This window comes from Sphaerodactylus townsendi, linkage group LG06 (genome assembly GCF_021028975.2).
Source record: "Sphaerodactylus townsendi isolate TG3544 linkage group LG06, MPM_Stown_v2.3, whole genome shotgun sequence".
In the NCBI taxonomy this organism is placed as follows: Eukaryota; Metazoa; Chordata; class Lepidosauria; order Squamata; family Sphaerodactylidae; genus Sphaerodactylus; species Sphaerodactylus townsendi.
The window spans coordinates 72,688,758-72,707,257 of NC_059430.1; the positions used below are offsets into that span (position 1 = coordinate 72,688,758).

General features: G+C 41.2%; 1 protein-coding gene across 3 annotated transcripts in view; it reads right to left on the reverse strand.

Annotated features, from left to right (window-relative positions):
• CTTNBP2 (cortactin binding protein 2) overlaps window positions 1–18,500 on the reverse strand; it is a 112,905-nt gene that overhangs the window by 17,824 nt on the left and 76,581 nt on the right. For all 3 annotated transcript variants that reach the window (XM_048499375.1, XM_048499377.1, XM_048499376.1), the window contains 9 exons: window positions 17,824–18,078; window positions 14,490–14,607; window positions 9,085–9,360; window positions 7,746–7,841; window positions 6,899–6,978; window positions 3,752–3,838; window positions 3,563–3,662; window positions 1,391–1,543; window positions 555–742 (listed from right to left, as the gene is read on the reverse strand). In XM_048499375.1, the coding sequence (XP_048355332.1) occupies window positions 555–742; window positions 1,391–1,543; window positions 3,563–3,662; window positions 3,752–3,838; window positions 6,899–6,978; window positions 7,746–7,841; window positions 9,085–9,360; window positions 14,490–14,607; window positions 17,824–18,078 (1,353 nt within the window). The remainder of the gene's footprint in view (window positions 1–554; window positions 743–1,390; window positions 1,544–3,562; window positions 3,663–3,751; window positions 3,839–6,898; window positions 6,979–7,745; window positions 7,842–9,084; window positions 9,361–14,489; window positions 14,608–17,823; window positions 18,079–18,500) is intronic.

Here is an 18,500-nt window from a genome sequence, read left to right on the forward strand (position 1 = left end):
ATGGATGCTACTTAAAGACAATGGCTTCAATCCTACAGACTGCCTGCCCAGTTGGAACGATCCCCACCCCACTAGAGCCCCAAATGCCTTCCCAAATCCTGTTCCTGGAGATTCCCTGTCTTTCAACACCAACCCTTCTGGAGACGTTTTGAAGTGTAATGTATGTGTGTGAGAGAGGAGACAGAGTCATGTTCTGTGGGTAGAAACCATTGGATCTAATTCAATGAAATCTTTACTGAAGTCTTTAATAATCCAAGCCCACTGAAAAGCTAACTTGTAGTTTTGCAATTGGGGAGCCACAAGGTATGGTGTATGGGTATGAAATTTCATGAAAGCTAGTTCCCTAACAGTTTCATAAAGACCCTTCTGAGCCAGCCCCCTCCCCAGGTCAGCATTCATATCCCAGTCACAGAAGCAGGAAGCAATGTTGCAGCTATACATCCTTTGTCAACATGAAAGAGCTAGTGTTCTTCAAATCTTCTTCTGCATTTTGCTTCCCCACAAGTAATACTGAAGTGCACAATAAATTCAAACTCAACCGTGCATGTCCCTACCTTGCTTAAAACCTTCCTCTGTAAGAACCTTTGGAGGAGGCCATAGATTGGCTCACCATCACATCGGAGCTGGACCCACAGGAAATGCTGCTGGACTATCAGGTCAGAGCCTTGAAGCCGAGATTTTGCAATGGTCCCCATAAGAAAGCAGTTCTCATGAAAGTAATAGGCATCAGACAATCCATTAGCTAACAACAACAAAAAAAGACATTTGAAATGGCATTTAACAGGGATAGGTAACCTATAGCTCAGCGTAGAACCAAATGGGGCTCAGAACATAAACAGATGCAGTTCATAAAAAACAAGATAAAATCTTTAAGTTGGAGTATGCTGTAGGGTAAGTGGGATGCTAGAATAACCAGTATGAATGAAAATGGCAGACAAGATTTTTATGGGACTAAAGGGTTCTTAAAGATGCATTACAGAAAGGGAAATGATAGCTGCGCCAGGGATTCCAGGTGCAAACCATATGCAGATTTGTGCCAGAGGATTACAACATTTATGCATGATGCTCCTGTATATTTTTATTACTTACTGTGAGATCTCATCTTGTATCAGACTTCCTAATAAAGTATTCAAAACTAACTGTAAGCTGAAGAAATGTTCTCAATCAACAGGTCAATTATCATTAATATTAAGTTGTATATTTTCAGTATGCAAATAGATTTTCTTATACTTAATTTTGAGGCAATTTGGCAGCAATCATGAAAAGCTCTTAACACCTGGCATATAATGACATGTGTTTAAATGGAATGCAAAAGGAGAAAATGCAATTCAAATTTTATTTGCAAAGTAACTATCACAGCAAATACAGTAGATTTAAAAATATTCTGTACCTTTCTTTAAAGTACAAGGGTTTTCAGTGCCGCGGTTTTCAAGAGGTTGCAGAAATTCCCCCAGTAATTCTGACAATGAAGCCTTTTCCAAGTTCTCCAAAATAACAATGCTTCTCTTGCTTACAGAAGGCTGTTTCACTGGGATCAGGCAAGCTGGAAGTACAAAGAGCTCACTGTGGTTGGTAAATGAAAAATATCTTTTTGTAAAGAACGCATTCTATACAAGCATATATTTAATGAATGCAGGCACTTCCATGTTGACACTGTCTTTTAGGTTTGGGGAGGGATTTGAATTGCAAAATACTGGTGTAGATACAATGCCAGACAGTCCCTGAGCCATGGTTAAGCAGAAAGAGAGACGGATCAGATGGATGACCAATGTATTAATTACTGCAATGACAGGCTACTGGAAATGGAAGACAGGTGAGGGAAACGTGACAGTTTCACAGCCAGAACACTGTCCTATGAATTCCAGTAAAGCTATTTCAACGCAGCACTCAAGAGACCGGGGCAAATTAATTCCATGTATCAGCCCACAGCCGGTAAAAACAGTTGCAGAATCAAAATTTGGGTTTCCGGAAGTGCTGTGAAAAAGAGAAAACTAACTTGAGAGTTGATCCAATACTTCTGGATTATGATTTTGAAGATGATATAAAGTAAGCATCGCCATCTGTGATGTGCAATTCATCTTACCATTGACTCTCACTGAGACTTCTTATGTTATTTGCAAAACCTTTTTGTCTACAGGCTGTGGAATGTAGATGGTAAGATCTACAAAATGGAGCTATAGACAGATGTGGTGGGGGGCAGATATCTTTATACATCTGAATGATGTCGGGGGAAGCATGGGTGAATTTAAAAGTTAAAACAGCCCTGGAAAGGGTCTGTCCTCCTCTCCTGGTGACCACTGGAGATTCACTTTCTACATCACTCAGCTTGGTTACGGTGGCCAGCATCACCCAGCATCAGCAGGCCAGACATTTCCTGTCAGGAAGCTGCCTGGAGGAGGGAAGAAGGGAAACCTGAAGACAGGGCAGATAAAAGCAGGTTGACTCGTGGGTGGAAATGACAGAAAAGTAACAGGCTAGGAGGCAGCCAGGGAAGGGAAAGAGGAAATAGTGGTAAGGATGATATACAGGTGAAGTCTTTGTACAAGTCTTGTGGGTCCCCCACTTGGAAATATATGAATAAACAAACTCAAATATTACTGTCTGTCTCAAGGCTAAGCCATTTCCTTGTGATACCTTTGATAGCGTGGATGCACACATTTCGATAGCTTCTCTTATCAAAGCTTCATGATTAAAACTGAAATAGCTATCTTAGAAACTGCATTTCACGGTTTATTCTACACAGCTCAGAATGTCAGAGCAGAGCAAACAGACCAGACAGAGACATGGTGAGGTCAACTAATGCCTCCGTTGTGTCATCATACTATGACTATCATTATACTAGGCGCCAGTATAGAATGTCCATAAATCTCTTGGCAGTAAGTGTCCTGCAGCAACCAGTGCAGTGCGATTAAATGTGGGAAGCACTCAGAGCAAGAATCTTGTATAAAACAGACGAGGGCAGCATGAGGTGTTTGGGCTCTTGGTCAAGAATGCAAGCTTTGGTTTGGGAATAGCAATCATATGATACTATTAATTTGATTAATCTTTTTGAAGAATGAAAGCCTTTTCAAAGGACATCATTTTTTATTTCCAGGCTTTCCTGTCAGAAAGACATAAAATAAATGCATACTAGTGTGTTATTTAGTTCTACAGAAATGCATTTCTGGGCCAGATCAGATTTTGAACTTCCTTCCTCAGTTCTCCTCTTTTTATAGTTCTGCTAAAAGAAGCTGTTGGAGGAGTGAGGAGGATGTGGCTTGTAGTAATTCTTCATTCATCTCTGGTGTAATTATCTCAATACCAATCATCCCATTGGGAAGGCGAGAAGAGTTTTCCCCTATCCTTCAGCACCTAGTTCCCTCTATAGTTCCCTCCCCAGAGACAGGGAATCTGACTGTGGATCTCCAATTTCTCATCTGACGTGGAGTTTCTGTCGAAATATGCACTAGGATACACAAAACTGAATTAGCTGAGGTTTGTTTTTTTTTTGAAACAATGAAACACCGACTTCTAGTTATAATCCCCCACACCTCCCCCCCCCATTTTTTAAAAACAACCTTACCTTTACTGATGAACAATTCTGCAAGTTGCTCCTTGGAGAAATCAGCATCTATCTTCACACTGACTATTTCACAGTTGAACCCTGAAGCCAGTTGCTTGTGCTGCCAATTAAAAAGTCCACGAACATAGTGACATACTAATCCTATGATCTTTCTATTTCTCCAAACCTTGTACAATTTTATCTTCTTACCTTCATGCAGAGTGCTATCTGGTAGGCTATATAATCCTGCAGGCTTCCTTCTGGACCATGGAAGATAACATTACGGTACTGTTCCACCTGCAGATAAACACAATAGTATTTATATACAGCTTATATGGTCCTCGTTTAAAATAGGTAAAACATACATTTACAATTTTGTGAACATTAGCTAAAATTCTTTTAAGTCACTGAGACACGCTTATAAACATGTCTGACATACCGTCACTTTCATGGGTACTGAAAGAAAAAGAAAATTGCTGATAACAGCAACTTTTAAATGTAAAGGTAGTCCTTCTCTAGTTATTATCCCTTTCAACAATCATTCAAATATCACAGAATCAAAAGAGTTATTGCATATACTCCTAATGCAGGGGTGTCAAAATTTATTTGTTATAGAGGCCAGATATGGCATATATGTGACTTGAACGTGCCAGGGTGTGTGTTGTTGCCTCAGCTGGTGAGCTCCCAGTGAGCTTGCCAGCCCGAATTGGCACTGTGGGAGGGGGGTGATTTTCTTGGCTGTCAACTCTGCAGTGGGCTTACCAGTCCAGAATGGCACTGAGGAAGGTGGTCAGCACTTGGGGGGAGGGAGGGTGCCTGCCTTGACTGTTGAGCCCACAGCAGCCTTGCCAGCCCAGATCAGCACCGGGGTTGGGGGGGGGGGGGAAGGTGGTTGGCACTGGTGAGATCAGGAGCGGGGTGGGTAGGTTGGTCTCTGCATTGGCAAGCCCACAGTGGGTTCACCATGTGAGACTGGGAACAAAGGAGGGGTTGCCTCAGCTGGCTCGTGGGCCTGATAAGCCCTCTCAAGAGGCCCCCAAGCCGCAGGTTTGACATACCTGTTCTAATGGCTTTGGTATGTCCACTGGAATTTTGACTTTTTTTATCTTTCATCAGCAGGCCTAGTGCTATTTCACAGTGGTCTTGAAGAGAAGAGTAGTTTGGCGTATGCTAATGCTGCTTGAAAAACACAAGTTCACAGCCCTCTAGTTCACATGCAGATGGTTGTACAGTTCTGTAAAGGTTATGTTATGTTTTTTAAAATAATCTCTGGCTTGATTCCTACACCTTTGCTCCACAGGCCCTTTTGTCTGGCCACAGTGAAGGCTGCCTTCTGCCATAGCGTGTGCTTCTCCTCACTCTAAGCATTTATGCTTGTGCAAGACTAGTGTTTTTCAAGGAACCCCGAAGTGCCAAGTGTGATAGGAACACGCTCTGTGGTGGAGGACAGTCCCTGCAGCAACCAGAGAAAAATGCTCACAGAACAAAGGATCCAACTCAATGTTTGCACTTAATACAAGAACATTTTTCAACTATTCCATGGTTCCAGGGCTGCTGTTGCTGCCACCAGCTGAAATTCAGTGCTCATGCCACAGTTTCCTAGCAACATAAACTACCTGCCGAGGGTTCTGAAGATAGCATTACAAACTGAATTCCAGGAGCACTGAATCAGCTCTAGTGCTGCAATGATCATGCATTTTAAATGTTAACTTGCTGCCTCTAGTAGCCTTGTTTTTTCAGGCAGTTTTTGAGGACTACTTTATATGGAAAATTTCATATTTCAAGGAAGTATGCTTTCTGCAATGTATGCCAACCAGCAATGGACAAAATCTGTAACAGCCCATTCGCTAGGGTTGCCAACTATCGGTTGGTAATTACCTGGAGATTTTTTTTTTTGGGGGGGGGGTGTAGAGTCTGGGGAGAGAGCAGGTTTTGGAGAGGGACTTCATCAGGGTATAGTGATATAGTGTCCACCCTCCAAAGCAGCCATTTTCTCAAGAGGAACTGGTCTTGGTTGTCCGGAGATCAATTATAATAGTGAGAGATCACTAGGTCCCACCAGGAGATAGGCAACTCTACTGTACACATGCTTTCTCCATTAGGTTTCTACCTTATGGAATGGCCTGCCTGTGGCTTTCCACAAACTATGCAAAACTAAATTTGTCAAGAGGACCCTTCCACAGAAGCAACAGGGTTGCACTGTAGAGAATGGTTTACAAACTTGCTTGGATAAACGATTAGGGATTGTGGTCTACACTGCTCTAAAATGGATCCTATTATGTAATTTTTACACTGCTCAATGTGTCCTGTTAATACGCTTAGTTATTTCTGACTGATTCCAGACTTTCACAATCCTAGTGCATTCTAATGCTCATTTTGTTGATTGTACTGATTCTCTATATCTAATCCACCTTGAATCCCTGTGAGAAAGGCGGATTATAATGTAAATAAAAATAGATCAAGAGTTGTATTAGACTTTTCTTCTTGTGCACCAATGCTACAGCTGACATTAAGATCAGAGCAGATTCTCAATATTTTATCAGCAAAAAACCTAGCAAAAGTATCATAGCTAATTGTCTCTGCCAGGGACAGTAAAGACTCAGATTTGCTTGTTAGCAGATGCTGAACTATCTTGAATATCTGGGATGGACCTGAATTAACTTATGCTATAATAGTAGAGTAACCTTTCTTTGCTGCCATCATCAATGTTTCATAGGTTTTGCAATATAGTATGATCTGTCAGATTCAGTAAGATTACTTTGCCAGTGCCATTCTAGATGTCTCCCAGTACTTTCCATGTTAGCGGTAAACCAGGATGCTGGGTTTTATCCCAAGGATGGGAGAAACCCACAAGGGGCAACTCTGTCAACAACTCAAACAACTTCATGTTCCATTGTGACCTCTACAAGATACATGTTTGGAATCCTAAAATCCTGTAGAGTGTTCTGGAATTCAGCAGGATTTATGAGCCTCCATGGAAGGCGTCTCCAGTACCATATCCAACAGTACCTCTGCCAACACTTAGAGGGTGCCCACTGCAGAATTAAATGATTCCTAGGCAAGAGCAATGACTAATGTAGCTGTGCCTTGCCAGATTCATCCCAAGTTTTTTTCCACTGTCGCTCTAACCCTGTTTTTTCATCATCTGCAGTTCCGAGTAAACCTATAGGCTTCCTGGGCTCTCAAACCTGAGAGATGGTGCCTTGATGGAATTGTGTCAATTGCCTAGGTCATTTCTCCATTATACAGGTCAACCAGAACATTGATAAGAGCTATGTGGGTTGCACCCCGAACAGTTGGAACACACAAGAGGTTCACCATTCTGGAAACAGATGAAAACACTATGCTCTTCCTCACCAGTCTCAGGTAGTTCTGCAGAGTCTGAAGACGGATCATTGAGGCATAAGCCACACTGTGCAGACAGCCTTCTTGAGGACCTGGAAGTCAGCGCAAAACAGAAATCATCACAATCATAAAAGTTGTGGGAGCTGAAGCTGTGGAAGTCTGGCAGAAGCTGTCCCCCCTTTCTCCTCTTGAGTTTGTGAGTATTCCATGCATGCAGAGGATTTGTAAGAGAAAAATTAGGTTAGCCACTATGCAACCATGGGGCTACTAAGCTAAGGTCAATGATTTATCTTGGGTGATCAAAGAAAGGATAATGATTGTACAGTTGTGCCTGGTATTTGTTATACTTCTTCCTCTGCTTTTACATAATAAAAACAACAAAAAAGACAGCTTTGCTTTACAATCAACAGCAGCATTACCAATGTTTAATATGATTCAATATATTGTGTGTCACTCTTACATATTATCTCAATAATCCCTTGATAGCCCTATTATAAGGTAGGTCAGTTATATCACACTTGAGAGAGCAGATGTGAGTCACAGTAAACACTGCTGAGGTTGATGGAGCAGTTGCCTGACTTAATATATGCGAATCATAGTTATAAAATAGCTGTAGCTGGTTTGTCTATCACAACGGAGAAATGGTGTTCAAGAACCTTTCCAGCTTTTCTTGTTGTTCAAGAGTTGACTCCCTTTGTTAGATATTTAAGGGAAGTTACTTTTTGAACTGAATTGCAAGCTTAATAAGAATGCGGCATGTAATTACTCAAGATGACAACCAGCAGCAACTCCTACACCATCTATTACTGAGAACATTTTGGCATGACGTGAAACCAACATTAAGGGAAAAAGTATTTACCCAGCAAAAATATGACTATATATTCCACCTGGTTCCTTTTCAAAAACTCCCAGGGTGGTTGGGGAAATGTTTGACCTGTTGACCATGAAACATTGCCTGTTTAAAACAGAAAAATTATAGAGTTATATTTACAAACAGACAGGGCAGGATATGCAGATCTGAAAATGCTTTTACAACAACATGTTTTATAGCAGTGGTATATTTTTAAAATTTTGGCTGGAGATCCCAGGGTGTATCCCTATCAAGACAAAAAGCTGAAACTCACTACTGTTTAATGAAACTAGCCACATAAAATGAAAACACTAACATAAAGTCAACATTTCTTTAAAAAGGTGATGTGAATTTGTCTACCTCCAATTCTCCTATCATAAAATTAAATAAATGCTACCCAGAGTAGAGTTAGGCTGGGTCAGAAGGTGTCCTACTATTCTTCCTTCCTCAGAGGAAGGCTTCCGCTGACAGAAGTCCTTTAGTCAAGGAAAGAGCACATGTGGCTCCAACCCAATAGGTTGTCCACAAATGTTTGCTGGATAAACTTGTATATAAACTAAATGTTATATTTGTGGTGTGTGGTTGCTATTGCCAAATTGCTTCAATCTCTTACGTACATAAAATGTGGTGTATAAAATGCTCTGATAACACAACATCCTGACCACATGGATAACTTCACATGCCAATTTCAATGGCAATCATACTACAAAGGTGACGTGTGAATTGAGCCAGTCAGTGTTAAGATTCATACTTTGATTCAAATTTACTGTACATCTGATTGAGTTACAACTCTATGAAAATTCTCTGGAGTCTATTGTATAGACATGCCCAGCAGTATTGGGTTAGTTTGCTTCATAAACCCATCAGTTAAGCCACACCCACAGAATAGTCAGATGGAGACTTATTTATTCATTTAATTTTTGTTTATTCAAAACATTTGTATGCCGCCCTTCAACATAACTTTGTGTCTCCAAGGTTTGCCAGATGATAGTCAATGTACTATCAATTGCTTTACTGAAAGCAGAGTAACAAGGCACAATTTGGGCTTTGGGGATGAAAGACATTTAACATTTCCATTAACCAACAACTTAATGAATGCAGGAAAGTTTAGATTTCTACAACCCAGTTTCTGCCAAAAGCAGTGCTGTGTGTACACTGTTAGTGCAGTCAAATGTAGAATTACACCGATCCACACCCACTGCAATCAGTGGGCTCAGATAGGAGTAAGGCTGCACAGGATTACACTGTTAAAAAAAGCAACCTGTCACATGCTACATACCAACCCCCCCCCCCCCCAATAAAAAACCAAGGAAAACAATTGTTTTGTACAAAGCAACAGAGCTGATACCAAGTTTAATAGATGATATACTGCTTGCAGTGAGGCCAATATTGGATTCCACAGTATCATTAAACTTCAGGTCTTCCAAGTCCCTCAACCCATCAGAGGCAACTGCTTCAAAATGGTTCATTGCTGCCTGGATCACTGACTTTGAAAATTCATCCCATGTTGTCTGCTTGCGGATATTTAGTACACAGATGGTATTTTCCATTTCTAGGCTGTCCATGCCACAGTAGACTGGCTCTACCTGGCCAACTGCAATCTGCAAAGGGATTTTGAGAGCATCTGTTGAAAGATAACCGGAGAGCTGAATGTAACAAAATCTGAACAATACAACAAGAAATCAACTAAAAAAGAAAAGAAAAAAGCATCTTCCAGGACATGCCATACCTTAATATAATCCATCGCTACAAAGAGGAGCAAGAGTAGAAATCAGATACAAATGCAAACAGAGCCAATCATTCATGATCCATGTGTTTTCAGAGGACAATAGCGTTAATGCTATTGAGACAGAATTTATTAGTCAGATGCGGGAAGTACTTGAACATAAAATATGCACAGCAGTTGCAGGAAACCGTAAGTATGGCAATCATATAGATTTTTATATATGTGTGTTAAAGTGCCCTAAGTAATTGGGAAACATTCGAGCCTTTGAGGAAGTATTTCAACAGGACTGTAACTGGATATGTCACGTAACTGAATTTGGTTGAGATCTCAGCGGGAAAGTCAGACTTCCAGCTCTCTTCCATTAAGTGAAGAAAGACTCCTTCCTCTGCTGAAGCAAACTATTTGACCAACCCACAGTTTACCCTTTTTTTACGGTGTTCAAATATTTTGACACCCCATGTGAAAATGTCCACAGTCTGAATGGACTCACTGAATTACCTGGTTGAGCTGCCTAACTAAATATCTGATACTACAAACTTAAATAATCTCAAACACAACCCTCAGGAGCGATTTCCTGGTGAAAAACCTTCAACGAATGAAGGCTGAAGCACTAGGTATTCATCAAATGGTGCCCAAAGAATATCTGCCTTGCACCCTCCACTGAATTCTGTGCCCTGTTCCCAATGGACAGAGTAGCCTTTGGATCCATCATAATCTCTCAGTCTAGCACATCTCACAAGGTTTTAGTGTGATGATAAGGTGGGGGAGGGGAGAATGATGTGGCAGCTGCTTTCCGTATCCATGAGGGGGAAAGCAGGATATAAATAAATATAAAAATAAAATAAGTGGGGTAGATCCAAACATTCTCCGCAGAATCTTTCTCTACTTTAATAAGCCCTCCTCAAATGTAAGTGGCTCTTCTTCTCCAGAAGAAGAGTAGTTTAAATAGTAAGAAGGCTTTTTAGGGTGGATGAAGGCCTCAGATTTACATAATATTTTACATGCCAAATGAGTATTTTATAACCAGAAAAAAGAGGGAAAAACTGTCTTTTTGCAGTTCATTTTAAAACAACAAAGCAGTTGGGGTGGGAAGGGAAGGAGATCTTTCCCTATTTTAAGATCTATGCATTCATTCAATGTCAGATGTCCTTTGATCTATAATAAAGGAATTGATCACATTTTTGTTCTTAAAATAAACTGCTTTTCACAAGCTGTCAGTGTATCCAGAAGCAGGCCCTTATACTTTCCTGAAAATAAACACACACACCTAAGAAATCTTTTTTACAAAAGAAATCTGAATCAGTGCCCTTGCTCTGCAGCTCCTGCTTAGCAGATCAATAGTGCAACCCTGTGCAGAACTATTCCAGCCAAACCAAACGTGATGACATTTGTGCAGCCACCATGAGAGCATCACTATCATTTAAAAATGATTTTAAAATATTGTGAGGGCAAGGGCTTGCTGGGTGGTAAGTTGAGATGCTCTTGTACCCTCCATCAAGACTGACCCCACCTTGGTACAACAACTTGACCAAGCTTTACCTGGGTTTTGTCTCAGTAACTTCCCAAGCATCACACAGCATGCAGTAAAAGAAGGCTTTATTGAAGAAATCCAAGAAAAGACATTAAAAACAAAGAATATATTTCAGTTGCAGTGAAATGAACAAAAATAACAAAATTGACTAGCTACCTTACTTAGTAGAGTCCTAACGCAGTGCAGTTGATTCTTAAAGCAGCAGTGGCATAGTGGCTAAGAGCAGGTGCACTCTGATCTGGAGGAACCGGGTTTGATTCCCAGCTCTGCCGCTTGAGTTGTGGAGGCTTATCTGGGGAATTCAGATTAGCCTATGCACTCCCACACACGCCAGCTGGGTGACTTTGGGCTAGTCACAGCTTTCCGGATCTCTCTCAGCCCCACCTACCTCACAGGGTGTTTGTTGTGAGGGGGGAAGGGCAAGGAGATTGTAAGCCCCTTTGAGTCTCCTACAGGAGTGAAAGGGGGGATATAAATCCAAACTCCTCCTCCTCTTCTTCTTATTCTTCTTCTTAAAGCAAAGAGTTCCAGAGCATAATATAAATATTTTCTTGGCAGCAAAACATAATGGTATCCTCATGATAGCCATGAGGATGCCACCGCCAGTGCTTTGAAAATCTTGTGAGGGCCTAATACTGAGTAGTAATTGGTTGAGGAAGTCAGGAGCTTATGGCCAGAATGTTCCTATAATTATAGTTAGAAAGAATAATTCTATGCTATGTATGGTCGAAGGCTTTCACAACTGAAATCCTTATTTCCTTTTACCCCTTTCTGTCCAACTATATGTATAGAAAAATGCTGGCCATAATCTCCTGACCTCCTCAACCAATCACTAGGCAGTATTCATGGAACTTTCCCGGGTGGCCCTCCCATACCAGATTCATAGTTGAATTGTGTGAGCTACCTGAGTAGATGGCCTCAACAAGTACCTCCGATGTCTGTGTATGTGTGTGTGTGTGGGGGGTGGGGTGGGTGACTAACACCTGCAAAGAATCAGAGAACAGTGAACCTAGCTGGAACTAACTGTAAAATTTCTTAACACTGCCCTCACCACAATGCTTCATCAACTGTCAAAAAGGCCAAACACTCCAACGTGGTTGAAAAGTTGTACGTGAAGTGGAACAAGATCTGTAAGTGGCAGACACAATTAGAATGAGACCCTCACAGTATTTTCAAAGCACTGGTGATAGTATCCTCACAGCTGCCATGAAGATACCATTATGTCTAGTTTGACCTTAAATCCCTGGATTAGATTAGGATAATTTTGCATTGGATCACAACTGTAAATTGCAATTTTTTCAAAATGACATGGGTTTTTTTGGGATGGGGGATAACTTAAGAAAGAGTTTGTTTTGAAAAAAATGTTAATGAGGGGTTTGATTTCAATTACTCAATACACAGAGAACTAGTCAATAAAACCATTTTCAATTGGGACCAGAAAACAGCAAGTTTTTAAATTTGGTTTTCTGTTCAGTAGAGTTATTAATTTATACAAAACTGTAGCACTTGCACAGGCTATTTCTTTTTACCCTGTCACTTTAGCAAAATAAATATAGAAAATAAACAAAATTTATATTAACTAATCGTTCTGGATTGTCTTCTCCTCTTCCCCAATCTTGCTGCTTCAAGAAGTGAAATATTATTCTACATATCAATGATTTAGAAAAGGAACATGAAAAACGTGATAAATGTCTTCATGCTGCATGCTCTAATAAAGCTCCATTCTTCCCACTTAGTTAAGAAAGCCAGTACAATTTCCATACTTAAGCATGCTGAACAAGATTGATGCAGGAGATATGCTTGCTGGAGCTTGAAGGCATTTTGCTGCCACAGAGGGCAACTCCTCATCAGAGTAAAAAAGAACCACTCCATTAACGCTTCCATTTAAAGCAACACATGAGATCTAACCCTGGAGACACATCCATGTGGTGCTAATTTAGGGAGCCAGATATGGCTGCTTCAGCATATCCAGTCTCCATAGCCCAAATGGGGCAGAGCAATACACACTCCTATTGGTGCTCTGCCAATTCACAGAGTCAACAGGGACTACTGTGAGATGGGTATATTACCTAACCCCAGCACTATCGGCTTCTTTTAGCACAAGGGTTTTCTCTTGGGGCAATACCTTCGTTTTCAGGAATACATTAGGCTCCAAGCAGAGCACTGAAATTATGAACCTCCATGTGATACCAGGCTTAGCAGTGCAGTTCTGTGGATGAACCAAGGAGAACTTGGTTCATAGCTGAGCTCCATCACAGTTAGGCAATCCTAAGTAGAATTACTTCAGTCTAAACCCATTGATTTCAGCAGGCTTAGGCTGGAGTAACTGCAAAGTATTGCACTGTGGAAAATGAGAACAGTTTTGTCCTACTTCCCACAGGCAATGACAAGTGAAAGAATAAGATTGATCTATGTGACCATTTACCGTATTTTGAAGTCAAAAGAGGTTTACCAACTATACATAAGTGATCAGTGACATCTTTACACAAAGGACTTGTAGTGCTACATACAGTGAGCGTTCCCAGAGCCAAATCATAAACAACAGCCAAAATTTCAGCCTGTGCTCTTTAAGGGATAAAGAGTCAAAAACATAATGCAGAAGGCCTTCACTGCAGGGTGAGGGCAAAAACTGACTCCATCCAAATGGATACTGGCCCAAATGCTGCCCCACCTTGGCTGGGCAGAGACAAGTTTTTTCCTGGATCACATGTGCTCACATACTATGCTACCGTGATTGCAGAGGAGAAAGTCAGGAAGTCAGATTGACTGGAAATTGGTAGGATTTTGGCTACCTCCAAGACGGAATACTAGTTCCAATGGAAGATGGAAATAAACAGAGCAAGCCCAGAATGAGCTTGCCGAGCTCCAGAGTCCTAGGACTGGGAGTGTCTGTGCTTGCTTGCATTCAGTGTCTCTGTGACATCTGGGATATATGGTGTGTAGAGCTTGGCAATAGTGATCTCCAGAGCAGCTGGCAAGAGGTTAGTGAGTTGGGTTGAGCATGTGTGGGGGTGGGCTGCTGATGCTGGAGTTTGGATCCAGGGGTTTACCCTTCCATGCAGACAATTCTTTCCTGGACATAATTGTTGGCTCAGCCAATTTTTGCAGGTCTTCCATTACTATCTCTTCTGGATGAAAAACAGGATCGTATAAGTGTCTGGACTGGTCTCTCCTCATCAGAGGTGTATTTGTCCTCACTGAGTAGGGTGACAGCACAGGGGATTTTGTCCCATTTCTGAAAGCCTCTGCATGCCTACAAGATCACTTTCCCCCCCAAAAAATCTAGGGCAACTTCAGAAGAAGCACTAGGGACTAGTGCTAGGATATGTGTGTGTGCGCGTTTGTATGTTTATAAATCAAATCACTTTAAGTGTGCAAATTAGAAATCCATAACTACTCAACAATTTGCTATTAACTTTAAAAGGATTTTGAGCCTGAGCATTGAATTGTATTTGTGACCTTTCTGCAAATATCCATGACAGACTAGTTTACTCACTCAGATTCTCCAGGAGATGTTTGCAGTCATCGGTAGCAACATCACGCAGTGTTCTGTTGCATTTATCTTTCCTCTCAGCTTCCAGTCCATCATGGCTACACAAGACTTCCAGGCAGCTCTGGAAAGAAAATGGCTATGTTAAATTGAGGATTCCAAGGAATGAAGAGGATTCCAGACTGAAGAGTTGGATGAATCCTTCCTGGAACAGATGACCAAACTTTCAGAAAGGAGAGAAGTAGTAGTAATGGGAGATTTCAATTATCCTGATATTTGTTGGGAGTCCAACTCTGCCAAGGCTATATTCAACAAATTCCACACTTGCCTTGTAGACGATTTCATGGTCCGAAAGGTGAAAGAGGCAACAAGGGAATCAGCTATTTTCGATCTGCTCCTAACCAACAATGATGATCTGGTTACTGGGGTGGAAGTGGTAGGATTATTAGGTGGGAATGACCATGTTCTCCTGGAGTTTGTTATACAGTAAAAAGGGGATGCCAAATATACTCAGACACCCCTACACTTTTAAAAAGCTGATTTCAGTAAACTTAAGAAACTACTAGATGTGACCCCATGGTTAAGAATACTAAAAGAAAAGGGAGTACATGATGGATGGGAGTTTCTTAAAACTGAGATCTTGAAGGCACAATTTCAAATAGTTCCTATGAGGACAAAAAATAGGAGGTGTCTTAGGAAACCAGGATGCATGTCTAATACCTTTCAACTGAGCTAAGATTTAAAAGGAACATGTACAAGAAATGGAAAATGGAAGAAATCACTGAAAGAGGATTTCAAACAGATAGCCAGGATGTGTAGGGAGAAAGTTAGAAAAATTAAAGTGCGCAACAAGCTCAGGCATGCAAGAGAGGTTAAAAACAATTTTTTATTTTTTTTATTTGTCTTTAGGTTTTTTTTGGCAGAATAAAATCCTATCAAAAATACAGAATTTATCATAAAAGCAGTATTCAAATGCAAAATATATAGCATAAGTGTAGGCTACTGGTTATACATCACTTCCAATAAAAATTTGCTACCATTTCACAAGTTGTGAGATCAGAATTATCCAGTAAAAAAAATGAGTCTGCATGGAGCATCCATTTCATCAGGAATCAGATAAAACATATTAGAATATTTTAATCTAATATTTGCGGACTTAGGGCAGCAGAACAATTGATGTATCAATGTTTCAATTTGAAAAACAATTTTAAAAGGCTTTTATGTATGTTGCAAAAGGAAGAAAAAGGATATGACAGGATCACTGTGTGGAGAAGATGGCAAAATGCTAACAGGGGAAGGAGAAAAGGGAGAACTACTCAACACCTTCTTTGCCTTGGTCTTCTCCCAAAAGGAAAACAGTGCTCAACCAGGAGGAAATGGAACAGAAGGGAAATTCAGCAAAGAATAAATAAAGAGATGACAGGAATACCTGGATGCTTAAATGAATTCAAATCTTCAGGGTCTGAAGAATTACATCCCAGGTATTAAAAGAACTGGCAGAAGTAATCTCAGAACCACTTGCTATAATATTTGAGAACTCCTGGAGAACTGGAGAAGTCCTAGCAGACTGGAGGAGGGTTAAAGTTGTCCCCATCTTCAAAAAGGGGACCCAAACATCTTCAAAAAGAAGACCCAAACAATTACCGCCCAATCAGTCTGACATCAATAATAGGAAGGATTCTAGACAAGATCATTAAACAAAGGCCCTTTCCGCATGGGCCATAAACAGCGCCCTGGGGATGGCAAAAACGCCGTCCCCAGGGAGCTGTTCGTACAGGGGGAGCAGCTGCTGCGCAGCCGCGCAGCCCTCGCGCCTCCTGAGTGGCGCAAAGCTGCCGTTTTCCCACCTTGCTTCCCAAGCAAGGTTTACGGAAAACGGTGGCTTCCAGCCGCTGCCATGCGAATGGCAGTGGCTGGAAGGTGCCATCCCTCCCCCCTGTGACCAGTCGACCTACCATCTCTGTGGCCGTCTGGCGCATCGGCGAGGCCTGGGGACCCGCCCCCCCTGCCCTGCGTTGCTGGAGCGGTTGCGCAGGGCAGGGGGGGCGTGTCCCCTGGCCTTGGCAATGCACCGGACGGCCACAGAGACGGTAGGTCGACCGCGATAAGCTCCACGCCTTTCTCAATACCACAACCACAGGACCATTGATGCCCGTGTGCTTAACGGTCGAGATGGTAGATCAAGGCGTCATGTACGCCGACCCAACCCCCATCGTGGCCGTGCGGAAACGGCCAGACAGTGTGTAAGAACTTAGCAGATAATGTCATTATCACTAAAAGTCATCATGGGTTTCTCAAAAACAAGTCATGCCAGACTAATCTTATATCTTTTTTTATAGAGCTACGTTTGATAGACAAAGGAAATGCTGAGGGTAGACAAAGGGAATACCTTGGCTTTAGTTTAAATATTTGAAGGGATGTCATGCTGAAGATGGAGCAAGCTTGTTTTCTGCTGCTCCACAGATTAGGACACAGTGTAATGGATTCAAAGTACTACTTATAAATAGCAGCATTTTGAAACTGACATATGGATCTGGAGGTACCGTATTAACCGGCTTTTTAAAATGTGCAGTAGAACCAAACAATACTCAGTACTCAATACAATCCTGGCAACATTCATGTCATGCAGTCTTTTAATTGAGGAAGGCTTATGTAGAAGGATCCTTGAAATTGCTCTCAGATTGTTTCACTATATTCTCACAGTACATTCACCAAAGGAAAACAAAATGCTACATCACATTAAATCAATTTCTGCACCAAGAACTCTAGTTCCCTCAACTATTAATTATCTGTTTAGCAAGAACAGATTGTTAGAAATCTAATCTTAAATGTATTGATTTATAGCCTAATAGTAGCAGTGAGTCCAGAATAGAACAAACACTGGTAACTTCACATTGACCCACAAAGATGATTGAGAGAAATACATAATCAGAACAGGTTGCAAAGCAGGCTTCTATTCCAGTAGTATCTCTTTTTATCTATTTATTTGAAGCCTTATCACCCACATTTTAGCTAAGAAGCTTTTCCTGGCAACCCTGAGAAGTTAAGGTGCAAGACATGAAAGAGACAGCCATCCTCTATCATTTAGCAACTGGAACTCAGAAATATGATTATTTGGCATTACATGGTTACTTTCCAAACCAGAGATGACACTGGCATAGGAGGTAGTCCTGCTGTGAGGAGTGTCTCTAATGACTGAGGCAGCGTGTGGAGACAATCACAGGGGAGCAGACAGAAGGCCAGCCATTTTATAAAGCTAAAACCACCCAATACCAGCAGGTCAGTCACTCAAACCTCAACAGCAATGCTACACAAACCAAAGAATGTGAGACAGACAGACCTTGAAACCTTTTGATGCTGCTATATGGGCTGCAGTCCAGCCTTCTTTGTCAGCATGGTTGATGAGATCTGCAGAAATAACAGGTTTTGCGGTATGGCTCAGGCTGTCTTCTTCACACTCCAAGTCAAAGATGCAGGAATAAGCATCATCTTCATTCAGAAAGTTTCCACTTCCTGGCACTCTGTAGCACATAAGAAGTCTTAAGCAGTCAACATGATCGGCATCTACAGCTGCATGAATTGCTGTCCAGCCGTCCTATTGAAACGACAAAAGGAAAGAAAAAAGAAGAAACAAGCTTAACACAAACAAATAGAGATGAATGGATAGTTACAAAATTAATGCGCTCTGTACAGTGTTTGGCTATAAATATTGCAGCAAAGACTGTCCATCTATTGTCTCTGTGCCAAACTTCATGTGCTGGTATACAATGAAGAAAAGGGTCAAAAACTACTAATTTCCTTGAAGGGCATCTGTTGAAGTCACAGCTGCTCAGAAAAGAAGATTCACCCAGAAAATGCATGAATGGGGCAAAATGAGTTCAATCTTGCAAAGGATGTTTGCCATTCTAGGAAACTGATCAAAAACTTACCCTAATATAGAAGGCACATATAAACATTACTGGATCTCTGTCAGATGCCTGAATTCTTTACTAGCAATTTTGCACAGCTTCATAGAAG